The sequence below is a fragment of the Tachypleus tridentatus genome, chromosome 5 (genome assembly GCF_004210375.1).
Source record: "Tachypleus tridentatus isolate NWPU-2018 chromosome 5, ASM421037v1, whole genome shotgun sequence".
NCBI lineage: Eukaryota > Metazoa > Arthropoda > Merostomata > Xiphosura > Limulidae > Tachypleus > Tachypleus tridentatus.
The window spans coordinates 49,655,282-49,672,755 of record NC_134829.1 but is presented as its reverse complement, the minus strand read 5'-3'; the positions used below and the strand labels follow the sequence as shown (position 1 = coordinate 49,672,755).

Genomic DNA, 17,474 nt, shown 5'->3' with positions numbered 1-17,474 from the left:
TAGCAATATACTGGGCTACATTAATATGGTAACAATATATTGGGCTACATTAATAGGGTAACAATATATTGGGCTACATTAATAAGGTAACAACATATTGGATAATAAGATACATATTCTTTATCAATAAAATAAAACGGTGCAGTGTACCACGTTGAAACAAGCTAAGCCAGTGAACATTTTGGAGGTTCACGAGGGACAGTAGGTAAGTAGATATATGGTCTGAATGACTCATCATGCAATGGACCATGTCCAAACCATCTGAACCAAGCGACAACAGAGAAAGGCCTGGGACACTTTTATATTAAATACACAGTGTTATAGCACACAATTAGCACGTGAAACTATTTCATTTTTATGAAGACCTTCGTGTATAAATTACACGAGTCTTCTGGTGGGAAAACGGTAAGTTAAAGATCTTACAACGTCAAAATTCAGGGCTCGGTTCCTAGCGATAGACATAGCAGATAACCCAATGTGGCTTTTCTCCAAACAAAACAAACAAAATTACACAACTTCCTATAAACAGTGTTAACATTTGTATCCTGACTGGAAAACAATGTTGAGAGACATTTTTATTTTATCTATTTCCTCTACTAGGGGACGTTGTAAATAAAGACTACTATATCCACCAATCTTTCATTTCATAAAAATGTTTGCATATGGTAAAAGATTAGAAACAGTAAGAAAAAATACCAAGTGGATGATTTAATCACAAATATAAACTTAAGCACTTCAACGAATACCAAGTGGATGGTCTAATCACAAATATAAACTTAAGCACTTCAACGAATCCCAAGTGGATGGTCTAATCACAAATATAAACTTAAGCACTTCAACGAATACCAAGTGGATGGTCTAATCACAAATATAAACTTAAGCACTTCAACGAATACCAAGTAGATGGTCTAATCACAAATATTAACCCCAGAACCTTAACGAATACCAAGTGGATGGTCTAATCACAAATATAAACTTAAGCACTTCAACGAATACCAAGTGGATGGTCTAATCACATATATAAACTTAAGCACTTCAACGAATACCAAGTGGATGGTCCAATCACAAATATAAACTTAAGCACTTCAACGAATACCAAGTGGATGGTCTAATCACATATATAAACTTAAGCACTTCAACGAATCCCAAGTGGATGGTTTAATCACAAATATAAACTTAAGCACTTCAACGAATACCAAGTGGATGGTCTAATCACAAATATTAACCCCAGAACCTTAACGAATACCAAGTGGATGGTCTAATCACAAATATAAACTTAAGCACTTCAACGAATCCCAAGTGGATGGTCTAATCACAAATATAAACTTAAGCACTTCAACGAATCCCAAGTGGATGGTCTAATCACATATATAAACTTAAGCACTTCAACGAATACCAAGTGGATGGTTTAATCACAAATATAAACTTAAGCACTTCAACGAATACCAAGTGGATGGTCTAATCACAAATATTAACCCCAGAACCTTAACGAATACCAAGTGGATGGTCTAATCACAAATATAAACTTAAGCACTTCAACGAATACCAAGTGGATGGTCTAATCACATATATAAACTTAAGCACTTCAACGAATACCAAGTGGATGGTCCAATCACAAATATAAACTTAAGCACTACAACGAATACCAAGTGGATGGTCTAATCACAAATATAAACTTAAGCACTTCAAAGAATACCAAGTGGATGGTCTAATCACAAATATTAACCCCAGAACCTTATCGAATACCAAGTGGATGGTCTAATCACAAATATTAGCCCCAGAACCTTAACGAATACCAAGTGGATGGTCTAATCACATATATAAACTTCAACGAATAACAAGTAGATGGTCTAATCACAAATATAAACATAAGCACTTCAGCAAATACCAAGTGGATGGTCTAATCACATATATAAACTTAAGCATTTCAACGAATACCAAGTAGATGGTCTAATCACAAATATTAACCCCAGAACCTTAACGAATACCAAGTTGATGGTCTAATCACAAATATAAACATAAGCTCTTCAGCAAATACCAAGTGGATGGTCTAGTCACAAATATAAACATAAGCACTACAACGAATACCAAGTGGATGGTCTAATCACAAATATAAACGTAAGCACTTCAACGAATACCAAGTGGATGGTCTAATCACAAATATAAACTTAAGCATTTCAACGAATACCAAGTGGATGGTCTAATCACATATATAAACTTAAGCACTTCAACGAATACCAAGTGGATGGTCTAATCACAAATATAAACATAAGCACTTCAGCAAATACCAAGTGGATGGTCTAATCACATATATAAACTTAAGCACTTCAACGAATCCCAAGTGGATTGTTTAATCACAAATATAAACTTAAGCACTTCAACGAATACCAAGTGGATGGTCTAATCACAAATATAAACTTAAGCACTTCAACGAATCCCAAGTGGATGGTCTAATCACATATATAAACTTAAGCACTTCAACGAATACCAAGTGGATGGTTTAATCACAAATATAAACTTAAGCACTTCAACGAATACCAAGTGGATGGTCTAATCACAAATATAAACTTAAGCACTTCAACGAATCCCAAGTGGATGGTCTAATCACAAATATAAACTTAAGCACTTCAACGAATCCCAAGTGGATGGTCTAATCACATATATAAACTTAAGCACTTCAACGAATACCAAGTGGATGGTTTAATCACAAATATAAACTTAAGCACTTCAACGAATACCAAGTGGATGGTCTAATCACAAATATTAACCCCAGAACCTTAACGAATACCAAGTGGATGGTCTAATCACAAATATAAACTTAAGCACTTCAACGAATACCAAGTGGATGGTCTAATCACATATATAAACTTAAGCACTTCAACGAATACCAAGTGGATGGTCCAATCACAAATATAAACTTAAGCACTACAACGAATACCAAGTGGATGGTCTAATCACAAATATAAACTTAAGCACTTCAAAGAATACCAAGTGGATGGTCTAATCACAAATATTAACCCCAGAACCTTATCGAATACCAAGTGGATGGTCTAATCACAAATATTAGCCCCAGAACCTTAACGAATACCAAGTGGATGGTCTAATCACATATATAAACTTCAACGAATAACAAGTAGATGGTCTAATCACAAATATAAACATAAGCACTTCAGCAAATACCAAGTGGATGGTCTAATCACATATATAAACTTAAGCATTTCAACGAATACCAAGTAGATGGTCTAATCACAAATATTAACCCCAGAACCTTAACGAATACCAAGTTGATGGTCTAATCACAAATATAAACATAAGCTCTTCAGCAAATACCAAGTGGATGGTCTAGTCACAAATATAAACATAAGCACTACAACGAATACCAAGTGGATGGTCTAATCACAAATATAAACTTAAGCATTTCAACGAATACCAAGTGGATGGTCTAATCACATATATAAACTTAAGCACTTCAACGAATACCAAGTGGATGGTTTAATCACAAATATAAACTTAAGCACTTCAACGAATACCAAGTGGATGGTCTAATCACAAATATTAGCCCCAGAACCTTAACGAATACCAAGTGGATGGTCTAATCACATATATAAACTTCAACGAATAACAAGTAGATGGTCTAATCACAAATATAAACATAAGCACTTCAGCAAATACCAAGTGGATGGTCTAATCACATATATAAACTTAAGCATTTCAACGAATACCAAGTAGATGGTCTAATCACAAATATTAACCCCAGAACCTTAACGAATACCAAGTTGATGGTCTAATCACAAATATAAACATAAGCTCTTCAGCAAATACCAAGTGGATGGTCTAGTCACAAATATAAACATAAGCACTACAACGAATACCAAGTGGATGGTCTAATCACAAATATAAACGTAAGCACTTCAACGAATACCAAGTGGATGGTCTAATCACAAATATAAACTTAAGCATTTCAACGAATACCAAGTGGATGGTCTAATCACATATATAAACTTAAGCACTTCAACGAATACCAAGTGGATGGTTTAATCACAAATATAAACTTAAGCACTTCAACGAATACCAAGTGGATGGTCTAATCACAAATATTAACCCCAGAACCTTAACGAATACCAAGTGGATGGTCTAATCACAAATATAAACTTAAGCACTTCAACGAATACCAAGTGGATGGTCTAATCACATATATAAACTTAAGCACTTCAACGAATACCAAGTGGATGGTCCAATCACAAATATAAACTTAAGCACTACAACGAATACCAAGTGGATGGTTTAATCACAAATATAAACTTAAGCACTTCAAAGAATACCAAGTGGATGGTCTAATCACAAATATTAACCCCAGAACCTTATCGAATACCAAGTGGATGGTCTAATCACAAATATTAGCCCCAGAACCTTAACGAATACCAAGTGGATGGTCTAATCACATATATAAACTTCAACGAATAACAAGTAGATGGTCTAATCACAAATATAAACATAAGCACTTCAGCAAATACCAAGTGGATGGTCTAATCACATATATAAACTTAAGCATTTCAACGAATACTAAGTAGATGGTCTAATCACAAATATTAACCCCAGAACCTTAACGAATACCAAGTTGATGGTCTAATCACAAATATAAACATAAGCTCTTCAGCAAATACCAAGTGGATGGTCTAGTCACAAATATAAACATAAGCACTACAACGAATACCAAGTGGATGGTCTAATCACAAATATAAACGTAAGCACTTCAACGAATACCAAGTGGATGGTCTAATCACAAATATAAACTTAAGCATTTCAACGAATACCAAGTGGATGGTCTAATCACATATATAAACTTAAGCACTTCAACGAATACCAAGTAGATGGTCTAATCACAAATATTAACCCCAGAACCTTAACGAATACCAAGTGGATGGTCTAATCACATATATAAACTTAAGCACTTCAACGAATACCAAGTGGATGGTCCAATCACAAATATAAACTTAAGCACTTCAACGAATACCAAGTGGATGGTCTAATCACATATATAAACTTAAGCACTTCAACGAATCCCAAGTGGATTGTTTAATCACAAATATAAACTTAAGCACTTCAACGAATACCAAGTGGATGGTCTAATCACAAATATTAACCCCAGAACCTTAACGAATACCAAGTGGATGGTCTAATCACAAATATAAACTTAAGCACTTCAACGAATCCCAAGTGGATGGTCTAATCACAAATATAAACTTAAGCACTTCAACGAATCCCAAGTGGATGGTCTAATCACATATATAAACTTAAGCACTTCAACGAATACCAAGTGGATGGTTTAATCACAAATATAAACTTAAGCACTTCAACGAATACCAAGTGGATGGTCTAATCACAAATATTAACCCCAGAACCTTAACGAATACCAAGTGGATGGTCTAATCACAAATATAAACTTAAGCACTTCAACGAATACCAAGTGGATGGTCTAATCACATATATAAACTTAAGCACTTCAACGAATACCAAGTGGATGGTCCAATCACAAATATAAACTTAAGCACTACAACGAATACCAAGTGGATGGTCTAATCACAAATATAAACTTAAGCACTTCAAAGAATACCAAGTGGATGGTCTAATCACAAATATTAACCCCAGAACCTTATCGAATACCAAGTGGATGGTCTAATCACAAATATTAGCCCCAGAACCTTAACGAATACCAAGTGGATGGTCTAATCACATATATAAACTTCAACGAATAACAAGTAGATGGTCTAATCACAAATATAAACATAAGCACTTCAGCAAATACCAAGTGGATGGTCTAATCACATATATAAACTTAAGCATTTCAACGAATACCAAGTAGATGGTCTAATCACAAATATTAACCCCAGAACCTTAACGAATACCAAGTTGATGGTCTAATCACAAATATAAACATAAGCTCTTCAGCAAATACCAAGTGGATGGTCTAGTCACAAATATAAACATAAGCACTACAACGAATACCAAGTGGATGGTCTAATCACAAATATAAACGTAAGCACTTCAACGAATACCAAGTGGATGGTCTAATCACAAATATAAACTTAAGCATTTCAACGAATACCAAGTGGATGGTCTAATCACATATATAAACTTAAGCACTTCAACGAATACCAAGTGGATGGTCTAATCACAAATATAAACATAAGCACTTCAGCAAATACCAAGTGGATGGTCTAATCACATATATAAACTTAAGCATTTCAACGAATACCAAGTAGATGGTCTAATCACAAATATTAACCCCAGAACCTTAACGAATACCAAGTTGATGGTCTAATCACAAATATAAACATAAGCACTTCAGCAAATACCAAGTGGATGGTCTAATCACAAATATAAACATAAGCACTACAACGAATCCCAAGTGGATGGTCTAATCACAAATATAAACTTAAGCACTTCAACGAATACCAAGTGGATGGTCTAATCTCAAATATAAACATAAGCACTTCAGCAAATACCAAGTGGATGGTCTAATCACAAATATAAACATAAGCACTACAACGAATCTTATGTGGATGGTCTAATCACAAATATAAACTTAAGCACTTCAACGAATACTTACTGCTATTCCAGATATAGTATCAGTGTAGCATGAGTAAAAATAAGTTATGGATGTCCTTCAATAGATGGCAGCCCTTCAAACCTTATCGTCTTTATAAATACAGTTATGGATGTCCTTCACTAGATAGCAGCCCTTCAAACCTTATCGTCTTTATAAATACTCGTAACTCTGATGTGTATGTGTTTTTCTTATAGAAAAGCCACATCAGGCTATCTGCTAAGTCCACCGAGGAGAATCGAAACCCTAATTTTAGCGTTGTAAATCCGTAGAGTTAGTGATGTACTAGCGGGAGGCAACTCTGACGTGAGTTTAAAATGTTTTGTTCAGATAACGCAAGTGATATTAATAGCTAAACTATAACAGATATACTTGATATTAATACGTACCTGTAACAAGTATTGGATTGTTGTTCCTCGAAACAACAACCCTCGAGTTTCTGGATATTATATAGATCTGTATTACAGATGGTTCATACAAAAACCTCTGTTAATTCACGCCATGAAATATTTATTGAGAACGTGACAAGATTATAATGTATTTTTTTAGAGCAGATTGCTCTAAAATTTTGTTTCCTCCTCACAAAACGTCTAAACAAAATTCCTCATTGCTGTGAATCTAGCTTTAAAAATCATTCACAACATAACAAATATTGTTATAGCAGGTGATAGTTGTTTTGACCGCAACTGTGTTTGTTGTGTCCAAGCCAGCTTTATGTGATCAGAATACTAGTATCGTATATTCTACTACTTGTTGGAAATACGTATGAGAAGTGTTTTGAAACGTATTGTGTTTGCTGCAGCTAATAGAAATATACCAATATAATTAGTATCTTGAAGCAAGATAAAAATCTATCACTATGAGAACGAAGCAATAAGGATTTATCTGTTTGGACTTCCTTGTATTTACATATTAACGAGATTCCTGTGACAGTCTTGACCGTTTTAAAACTATAACACTTCTTCCCCGCTCAAAAACGGAAGTCCTCTCCGTTTTGACACTGACCATAAAGTACGGATGAAGGAAAGACTCAGTCACTTATTATTAATGTTAGTTCTTTTCTTTATTTCTAAGTTTTGAGCTCACTTTAATTGAATATTTCTAGTGCAACTTAACGTACAGTTATTAGACATAGTAATTAAATGACTTTAGTTGGTTAGTTCTAGTGCAATCTAACGTACAGTTATTAGACATGGTAAATAAGTGACTTTAGTTGGTTAGTTCTAGTGCAATCTAACGTACAGTTATTAGACATGGTAAATAAGTGACTTTAGTTGGTTAGTTCTAGTGCAATCTAACGTACAGTTATTAGACATGGTAAATAAGTGACTTTAGTCGGTTAGTTCTAGTGCAATCTAACGTACAGTTATTAGACATGGTAAATAAGTGACTTTAGTTGGTTAGTTCTAGTGCAATCTAACGTACAGTTATTAGACATGGTAAATAAGTGACTTTAGTTGGTTAGTTTTAGTGCAATCTAACGTACAGTTATTAGACATGGTAAATAAGTGACTTTAGTTGGTTAGTTCTAGTGCAATCTAACGTACAGTTATTAGACATGGTAAATAAGTGACTTTAGTTGGTTAGTTCTAGTGCAATCTAACGTACAGTTATTAGACATGGTAAATAAGTGACTTTACTTGGTTAGTTTTAGTAATATCTAACGTACACTTACTTATTAGGCATGGTAAATAAGTGACTTTACTTGGTTATTATTAGTAATATCTAACGTACCTTTAATAGACATGGCAAATAAATAGCTTTAATTGGTTAGTTCTGGTAATATCTAACGTATAGTTGTCAGACATGGTAAATAAGTGACTTTAGTTGGTTAGTTCTAGTGCAATCTAACGTACGGTTATTAGACATGGTAAATAAGTGACTTTAGTCGGTTAGTTCTAGTGCAATCTAACGTACGGTTATTAGACATGGTAAATAAGTGACTTTAGTCGGTTAGTTCTAGTGCAATCTAACGTACAGTTATTAGACATGGTAAATAAGTGACTTTAGTTGGTTAGTTCTAGTGCAATCTAACGTACAGTTATTAGACATGGTAAATAAGTGACTTTAGTTGGTTAGTTTTAGTGCAATCTAACGTACAGTTATTAGACATGGTAAATAAGTGACTTTAGTTGGTTAGTTCTAGTGCAATCTAACGTACGGTTATTAGACATGGTAAATAAGTGACTTTAGTCGGTTAGTTCTAGTGCAATCTAACGTACAGTTATTAGACATGGTAAATAAGTGACTTTAGTTGGTTAGTTCTAGTGCAATCTAACGTACAGTTATTAGACATGGTAAATAAGTGACTTTAGTTGGTTAGTTTTAGTGCAATCTAACGTACAGTTATTAGACATGGTAAATAAGTGACTTTAGTTGGTTAGTTCTAGTGCAATCTAACGTACAGTTATTAGACATGGTAAATAAGTGACTTTACTTGGTTAGTTCTAGTGCAATCTAACGTACAGTTATTAGACATGGTAAATAAGTGACTTTACTTGGTTAGTTTTAGTAATATCTAACGTACACTTACTTATTAGACATGGTAAATAAGTGACTTTAGTTGGTTAGTTTTAGTGCAATCTAACGTACGGTTATAAGACATGGTAAATAAGTGACTTTAGTTGGTTAGTTCTAGTGCAATCTAACGTACAGTTATTAGACATGGTAAATAAGTGACTTTAGTTGGTTAGTTCTAGTGCAATCTAACGTAGAGTTATTAGACATGGTAAATAAGTGACTTTAGTTGGTTAGGTTTAGTGCAATCTAACGTACAGTTATTAGACATGGTAAATAAGTGACTTTAGTTGGTTAGTTCTAGTGCAATCTAACGTACAGTTATTAGACATGGTAAATAAGTGACTTTAGTTGGTCAGTTCTAGTGCAATCTAACGTACAGTTATTAGACATGGTAAATAAGTGACTTTAGTTGGTTAGTTCTAGTGCAATCTAACGTACAGTTATTAGACATGGTAAATAAGTGACTTTACTTGGTTATTATTAGTAATATCTAACGTACCTTTAATAGACATGGCAAATAAATAGCTTTAATTGGTTAGTTCTGGTAATATCTAACTAATAGTTGTCAGACATGGTAAATAAGTGACTTTACTTGGTTATTATTAGTAATATCTAACGTACCTTTAATAGACATGGCAAATAAATAGCTTTAATTGGTTAGTTCTGGTAATATCTAACGTATAGTTGTCAGACATGGTAAATAAGTGACTTTAGTTGGTTAGCTCTAGTAAGATCTAATGTACAGTTATCAGACATGGTAAATAAGAGAGCTAAATATGGTAAACGATACACATAACCAACTGTAATAACAATAGGCTATTGTAAAGTGATATTTATTCCAACAATAATTAGTCTACAATACCTTCTGACTTGGAAAATAATTAAATATAATCTTACACAAAATATTCTAATTCTCACTTTTTATCTATAACCACGTTCTCCTCACAGTGTAATATCGTGATATGGAATTAATATACAGTTTATTTTTCAAACTTCGATTAGAATAAAAAAAACACGTTTATATAACCGGAAATAAATTGTATGGAGAATAGAATTTGTTTGGTCTTTCTTTTTTTACTAAAGTCCAGGTCGCTTGAAATGTGGCGGAAATCTCGTAACCCTAAAGGTAAGAAATATTTTATTTTTCAAAGACAGCGTTTCCTGTCACAATCCTCTAAGTAGCCAAGAAATGTTTTTTTCTGAAGATTTTAAGAAGTCGTAATTCAAAAGAAAATTCATGTTTGAAAATTAAATTATTTTAGCCAATATATATATACACTGTAACTTTCTTTTGCTACTAAGATGTAATGGTACATCTGGACACTGTCATCAAGCTATAATATGTTCATGGACCTTTACAGTCTCTTCGTTTTCAAGAGTAATTTCTTGGATCAGTTTATCTATACGACCTTGAAACTAATTATTACTTTCGTCGTCAACATTGTCAGATGCAAAAAATCTTGCTGACTAGGTCAAACTGTCAAAGGTAACTCCTCCAAGATGGGCTAAAGTAACACTGTCAAAGGTTACTTCTCCAAGATGGGCTACATTGACACTGTCAAAGGACACTCCTCCAAGATGGGCTAAATTAACACTGTCAAAGGTAACTCCTCCTAGATGGGCTAAATTAACACTGTCAAGGTTACTTCTCCAAGATGGGCTACATTGACACTGTCAAAGGTAACTCCTCCAAGATGGGCTAAATTAACACTGTCAAGGTTACTTCTCCAAGATGGGCTACATTGACACTGTCAAAGGTAACTCCTCCAAGATGGGCTAAATTAACACTGTCAAAGGTAACTCCTCCTAGATGGGCTAAATTAACACTGTCAAAGGTTACTTCTCCAAGATGGGCTACATTGACACTGTCAAAGGTAACTCCTCCAAGATGGGCTAAATTAACACTGTCAAAGGTTACTTCTCCAAGATGGGCTACATTGACACTGTCAAAGGTAACTCCTCCAAGATGGGCTAAATTAACACTGTCAAAGGTTACTTCTCCAAGATGGGCTAAATTAACACTGTCAAAGGTTACTTCTCCAAGATAGGCTAAATTAACACTGTCAAAGGTTACTTCTCCAAGATGGGCTAAATTATCACTGTCAAAGGTTACTTCTCCAAGATGGGCTAAATTATCACTGTCAAAGGTTACTCCTTGAAGATGGGCTAAATTAACACTGTCAAAGGCTACTTCTCCAAGATGGGTTAAACTCTGTCAAATTTATACTGCTTAGAGGAGTTTGTTCTGGGATTCTTTTCTGTCCAAATTCACGGCCAGTGTTTATATAACTGAATCCTTGGAATCTTAAAGAAAAAAGAATCATTCAGTTTTCAATCTCATTATTTCCCGTAACAATCCTTCTTTTGATAAAACTATAATTTTTTCCCTGTAGATTTGTTAAGATTGTAACTCAGAAAAACACATCCTTGTTTGAAAAATTAATTATTTTTTAGAATCTTTTGATTTCTTTTTGATAAAACTCATTTTTTTCTTTGCTGGAGCTACAACTGGGTCCTCACCAGAACTTTGAGAGGTCAGTTTTGTAGGTGACTTAAGATCAACCTCATCACATTGTGTCTTTTCTTCACACGTGCTATCTACTGGTGAATTTATGAACGTTTTTTTTAACACTTTGTCAGCACTGTCAAAGGTCACTTCTTCTAGAAGGGCTAAGTTCTGTGTGAATTCAACTGCTTTCTCTTCAGTTGACTTATCAACATTCATAGCAATCTCCAGAATGTCTATAAACTCTTTTATTTCTTTAAGAAGTTCCTCGCGTTTTTCCTCACAACTTTTCAGGTTTTCCATATTTTCTAAAAGAGCGCCACCTTGCTGTTTATCTTTTTCCAGAGTCGATTTTAATTTTTGACAGTTTTTTTTATTGATGATTAAGTCCACCATATTTGCTCCTCCGGCACCTATTTTGCCAGCAGTTGCTAAAGCAGCGCCACCTGCAGTTAAACCTAACGAGGCACCACCAGTAACAGGGGCTAAAGTTATTCCGACGACAGCCATAGTGCCACCTATCTTACTTGCAGACGTACTAACCTTTGAGATTCTATCACCCAACTGGCCGTTTTCAAATGTGTCTCCATCTTCTTGAAGTACTTAATGTTTTTTTCTCGTGTAGGAATCCAAAGTGAAACATTTTCCATAAAATGCGCACGAGCTGTTTCATCTTCTAGGAGATATTTCTTCAGTTCATCATGAATTTGTTTCATGTCTTTAAGTACGTTTTGACAATCAGAACAGCTTTCTTGAAGAATTTCGTTTTTGAAATGTTCCTGTAAAGAGACAATTTAAACGCGTGTTACTTCAACAGTCTTTTATTTCCAAAGTATTTCAGGTTATTAAAACTAGACTTATCTAGTTTGTTCCAATGTCACTAACTACCTTATTTTTACAAATTATTTATCTTGACAATAAACTTGAATAACATCTAAAAATGGTTGATACTGTTATAGTAGGAAGCGGTTAATTCAGAAGTTTGGCGGTTCTGTGGCGTTGATTAGCTGCTTTTCCTCTATTCTGTTTGTTTGTTTTAGAACTTCGCGCAAAGCTATACGAGAGCTATCTGCGCTTGCTGTCCATAATTTTACAGTGTACGACTAGAGCTAGTCATCACCACACACCGCCAACTCTTGAGCTACTCTTTTACCAACGCATAGTGGGATTGATCATCACCATTTTTCTACTTGTTTCTCTAATATAGAAGTCGTGGCAGTTATCACATTGTACTTTATAAATAATGTTGGTGTGGTCTTTGTCAGTGTAGAAAAATGGAAACCAGATTCAAAGAACATAAAAAGTCACCTTCACACGTTTTCGAACACTGCAAGTCAAATAAACACAACATAACCATAGAAAACACTCAAATACTAAATAAAGAAACAAACATAAACAAACGCAAAATTAAAGAAGCCTTACTTATACAACAACTTAAACCCAAAATAAACCAATATAAAGGAACGCCTTTATATCTATATTAATATAATAAAATAAATAAAATTATATATTCAAACATCTAATACCGCCCTCTACATTTCGACACACAGTTACACAACCCCTTTCAAACATGTGGTCAGCTTCCGGTCAGTTACCTCTTTCTTTGTGAACCTGACGATGACCGAAGAAGGTCGAAACGTTGTTCGCTCTTCTATGTAAAATATTTTCTCAACACAAACGAGCCGTTTTTGCATATATATTTCTCAACAAGTGGGTTTCTCGACATCACTGAAAAGCCTATTTTGTTATCCGGTTTCTGGCGTTCTAAGGTCACAGATATACTACGATATCGCTGGGGGGCAAACAAGGAAAGATAAGTTGTAACTATAACATATATTGAATATAAAGCACACCAAGAATATGTTTGATACTTTTAATTATGATTTTAATATGATATAATACGTGTAATCTAACTAGCTTAGTCAATAAGGAGGGGTCATTGAAATAGGCCTTAATTTCTTAAGAGAGAAACTGAATTTCACTGTTTTCATGCGATAAATATAGAAATACGTCCATAAGATTTCCATTCAGTATTCTGTACGCTGTTATCAGTTAACGTATATTTTAAATAAAGCACCGAGTTGCAAATACGTTGATAGTATTTTAATCTATAGTATTGTAACTACAAATTAACGTACGATTGCTTCCAATAACATGTTGTGGCCTCTCAATGACGTCACACTCAGTCATAGTAGATCCCTCATAGCTTAATCACCAGTGAGGACTGCGACATCTTTGCCTGTATATTGATTAACATATTTCCGTACATCAGGGAAAGCTGCCAACAAAACACTCGTGTTGTCACACCAACCATTCACTAGCCGCACGATATAATGACATATTGATGTCTATAAACCATCTTCTGTGTATTTCCAAAGGGGATTGTAGAGCACGTTCCTAAATGGATACATGTCATTCTACAAGTTGAAGATTTATTTTTTAAATCATCCATCATTAGGAGTTTGTGCGACTACGGGTGTTTTCCTTGGGAAAATACATTACATCGCCAATATCCGGTACAATTCGTCCTTATAAAATACCAATAAATCATTTAGCCTTATCTGATATATGACGACTTATGTCACAGTTTGTGTCAAGCATATACCTAGCAAGACTGCCTGGACCACAAGATCTTATGTTTTTCTTAACTCTTCTAAAAACAAATTAAAATAACTACGTAACTATCAGCAACTAGTGTGGTCGAAATAGTGTTATGAACTCTTTTTTGCGGAGAAAAAATACCAGTGGGCCGAAACAATAATGTAATGTTTGAACTTCAATAGGCCTAATATTATCGTTTATGACAAGAATCATTTAGAACTGTTATCTGACACTCAGATAACGTGCAAGTTGGACTTTATGTTGAGTATGCTTAAAGTTGTTATTAAACTACATACCTGATGATCGTCGCTAGTGGAACGTGACACTGAAAATGTTATCATTCGAGACGTAAGATCGGCCATGTTGAGACAAGGTTTCTTTTTCTCTTTGTAACCAGTACTTGAAGAGAGTGACTGGCTGTACCAACCTGCAGCTTGATGTTAAGTGTGCTCCAAGAACCAACCAGGAAGATTTTCACATTAAAGATATCGTCGCTAACGATGATTGGATTATGTGAGCACAAAGTAAGAAAACATCAAATTATAGTCAAAGACACTATATGAATCTTATTGTTAAGATAATAATACAGTTTTCACGATGCCCATGGATTTGAGCTGTAGAACAATACCAGTCTTTCCGTCTACAGCAGTGAAAACGTTTAAAGTTCAACCAGATTCAACTTTTTAATTGTCCTCCAACCTACTTTTTAATAAACAAATTGTCCCTTATTTATTGCTATTTGACGTATATCTAGAGTATAGAGAGTCTGAACCAACTTCATTTACATTTAAATATATTTACAGTTTCGTAAACACTTTTGTAGTACTTTGAGGTGGGCCCGGCATGGCCAGGTGGGTTAAGACGTTCGACTCGTAATCTGAGGGTCGCAGGTTCGAATCTCCGTCGCACCAAATATCCTCACCCTTTCAGACGTGAGGGCGTAATAATGTGATGGTAAATCCCACTATTCCTCGATAAAAGATTAGCTCAAGAGTTGGCAGTGGGTGGTGATAGGTAGCTGCCTTCCCTCTAGTCTTACGCTGCTAAATTAGGGACGGCTAGTGCAGATAGCCCTCGTGTAGCTTTGCGCGAAATTAAAAAAAAGCAAAAAACTTTGAGGCGTATCTTATCCCATTCCTTCACAATAAGAACAACAGGTGTGACCACTGAATATGTTTAGTAGCACATCGCGACTCCAACCCTCAACCTTGTGAGCAAGAAACCACAATGTCAACCACTAGGCTACACTTTGTATATAAGCCCATAAAGAAGACCCGGGATCGAATCCCGATAATTACAAAATCAGAAATAATCCTTTCCAATACTTCTCTGAAAAATGTTGTATCTAGTTACAAACATAAGTACCCGTCCACAGGGACGGAAAACGTTCAGGTTAATCTATCATCTTATAAAAAATGTTGTATCTAGTTACAAACATAAGTATCCGTCCACAGGGACGGAAAAAGTTCAGGTTAATCTATCACCTTATAAAAAATGTTGTATCTAGTTACAAACATAAGTACCCGCCCACAGGGACGGAAAAAGTTCAGGTTAATCTATTACCTTATAAAAAATGTTGTATCTAGTTACAAACATAAGTACCACAGGGACGGAAAAAGTTCAGGTTAATCTATCATCTTGTATTATTTCATCGACTTCACAAATAATAGTTGTGTTTCACTCTGGGTTTCACTCAGAGCTCATGTACTGAGCTACTTGTACCACCTACTGTGGAAAGTATTTATTCAAATCTATAAAAAAGTAAAGTTTGTGATATAAAGGTATCACAACAGATTTTTATTTGTATTTTTCTTATATCGAAAATAAAATATATAATATTAAAAATGTATTATTTGGTTTACTATCGATAACTGTCATGTGTATCTTTAATGCACTAATAATAAGTTAATATAAGTGTCATGTTACTTCATGTTGCTATCGAAAATTGTCATGTATGTCTTTAATATAGATCTATACACTAATAATAAGTTAATAAAAGTGGGAGCGTTATAATGTAATCTTCAATCCCACTATTCGTTGATAAAAAACTAGCCCCAGACTTGACGGTGGGTTGGTAGTCTTTCCTCTATTCTTACACTATTATACAAGGACTGCTAGCGCAGTTTTGCGCGATATTTGAAACAAACAAAGACTGAATATAAATCTTCAAGAACATTCGTAAGGTTACCAATAACAGTCAAAACTTCAACTAGAAAGTTCTATTCCAGATTCTCATGGAATAACATATCCTCTGTTGGTTAAGGCTGATCTTTATTTCTAGGATAAACGGTTTTTGATAAATATTGATAAAGACTTCATTTTTGGCAAGTGTTCAATACCTAGAAACATGTTATTGTCGCATATATTCTTAAACTGATAAATCCAACTTCATTACTTATGTTATAACGTCATATGTCTTTGTCTGCTCGTGTTGTTAAGACTCTGTAGTATATGATCATTACTGGATTCATCGGACTTTTCATGATTATGAAGTTGTCTCTTACTTTCTCTAAATACTGGATGACATATGGTCATGATATTACAGCTTGGATACAGGGTCTTAGTCTATCTCTTATTCGTTCTTGGTGACTCACTTTGTGATCTAAATATATGATAATTAATCATGAGAAACATACTGTTCTACAGATTCATATCATAGATTTCTCTGTTGGATTATAAACCACATATTTCTTGCTTATAATCTACATGTCATAAGTTGACCAAGTTTCTAAGAGTGATGTACAGCACTTTATAGTACGTTTTGTTTTTACTTTACCATTTATTAATACTTTAAAGTTAGATCATGGTTGCTTACCTTATAACACTGTCACTTACCTATGTCCTTGACACTCATCAATATTCTACGTCACATATCTACGTCATACATTGTATTTATTTTCGAATTTACAAAATAAATTTCTTAAACATTCCTAAAAGCTATTTTAGGGATGTCTCTGCTAATATTCCATGATTTTGTAATGACGACCTAACAAAAGAGCAGCTACGAAACGCCACCCATCGGCATCTTGGGGTACTGTTTATCCACAAATAATAGTATTGGACAACACATTATGATGTTCCTGCCACGTTTGACTTCGAGTTTTAATCCCGCCACCTGCAGTTTGGATATGTGAAATTCACTTTAAAATTGACAGAAGTTGTTATCTTTCATCACCAGGAGGTCTCTTTTCGAACTCAAACATGAAGAGACAAACCGTGTGTAAACTTTTGACTCTACCT

General features: G+C 34.4%; 1 protein-coding gene across 1 annotated transcript; it reads right to left on the bottom strand.

The window, feature by feature from the left end:
• Window positions 1-10,004: 10,004 nt before the first annotated feature.
• LOC143251130 (uncharacterized) lies at window positions 10,005-14,683 on the bottom strand. Its single transcript, XM_076502507.1, has 2 exons — window positions 14,531-14,683; window positions 10,005-12,412 (listed from the first exon to the last, which is right to left on the bottom strand). Exon 2 carries the CDS (start codon window positions 12,141-12,143, stop codon window positions 11,571-11,573), a length of 573 nt encoding a protein of 190 aa, XP_076358622.1. The 5' UTR covers window positions 12,144-12,412; window positions 14,531-14,683; the 3' UTR covers window positions 10,005-11,570.
• Window positions 14,684-17,474: the final 2,791 nt, after the last annotated feature.

Excerpts from the sequence above, each read along its gene's own strand:
- LOC143251130 (XM_076502507.1), bottom strand. The coding sequence starts at position 12,143 with ATGGCTGTCGTCGGAATAACTTTAGCCCCTGTTACTGGTGGTGCCTCG.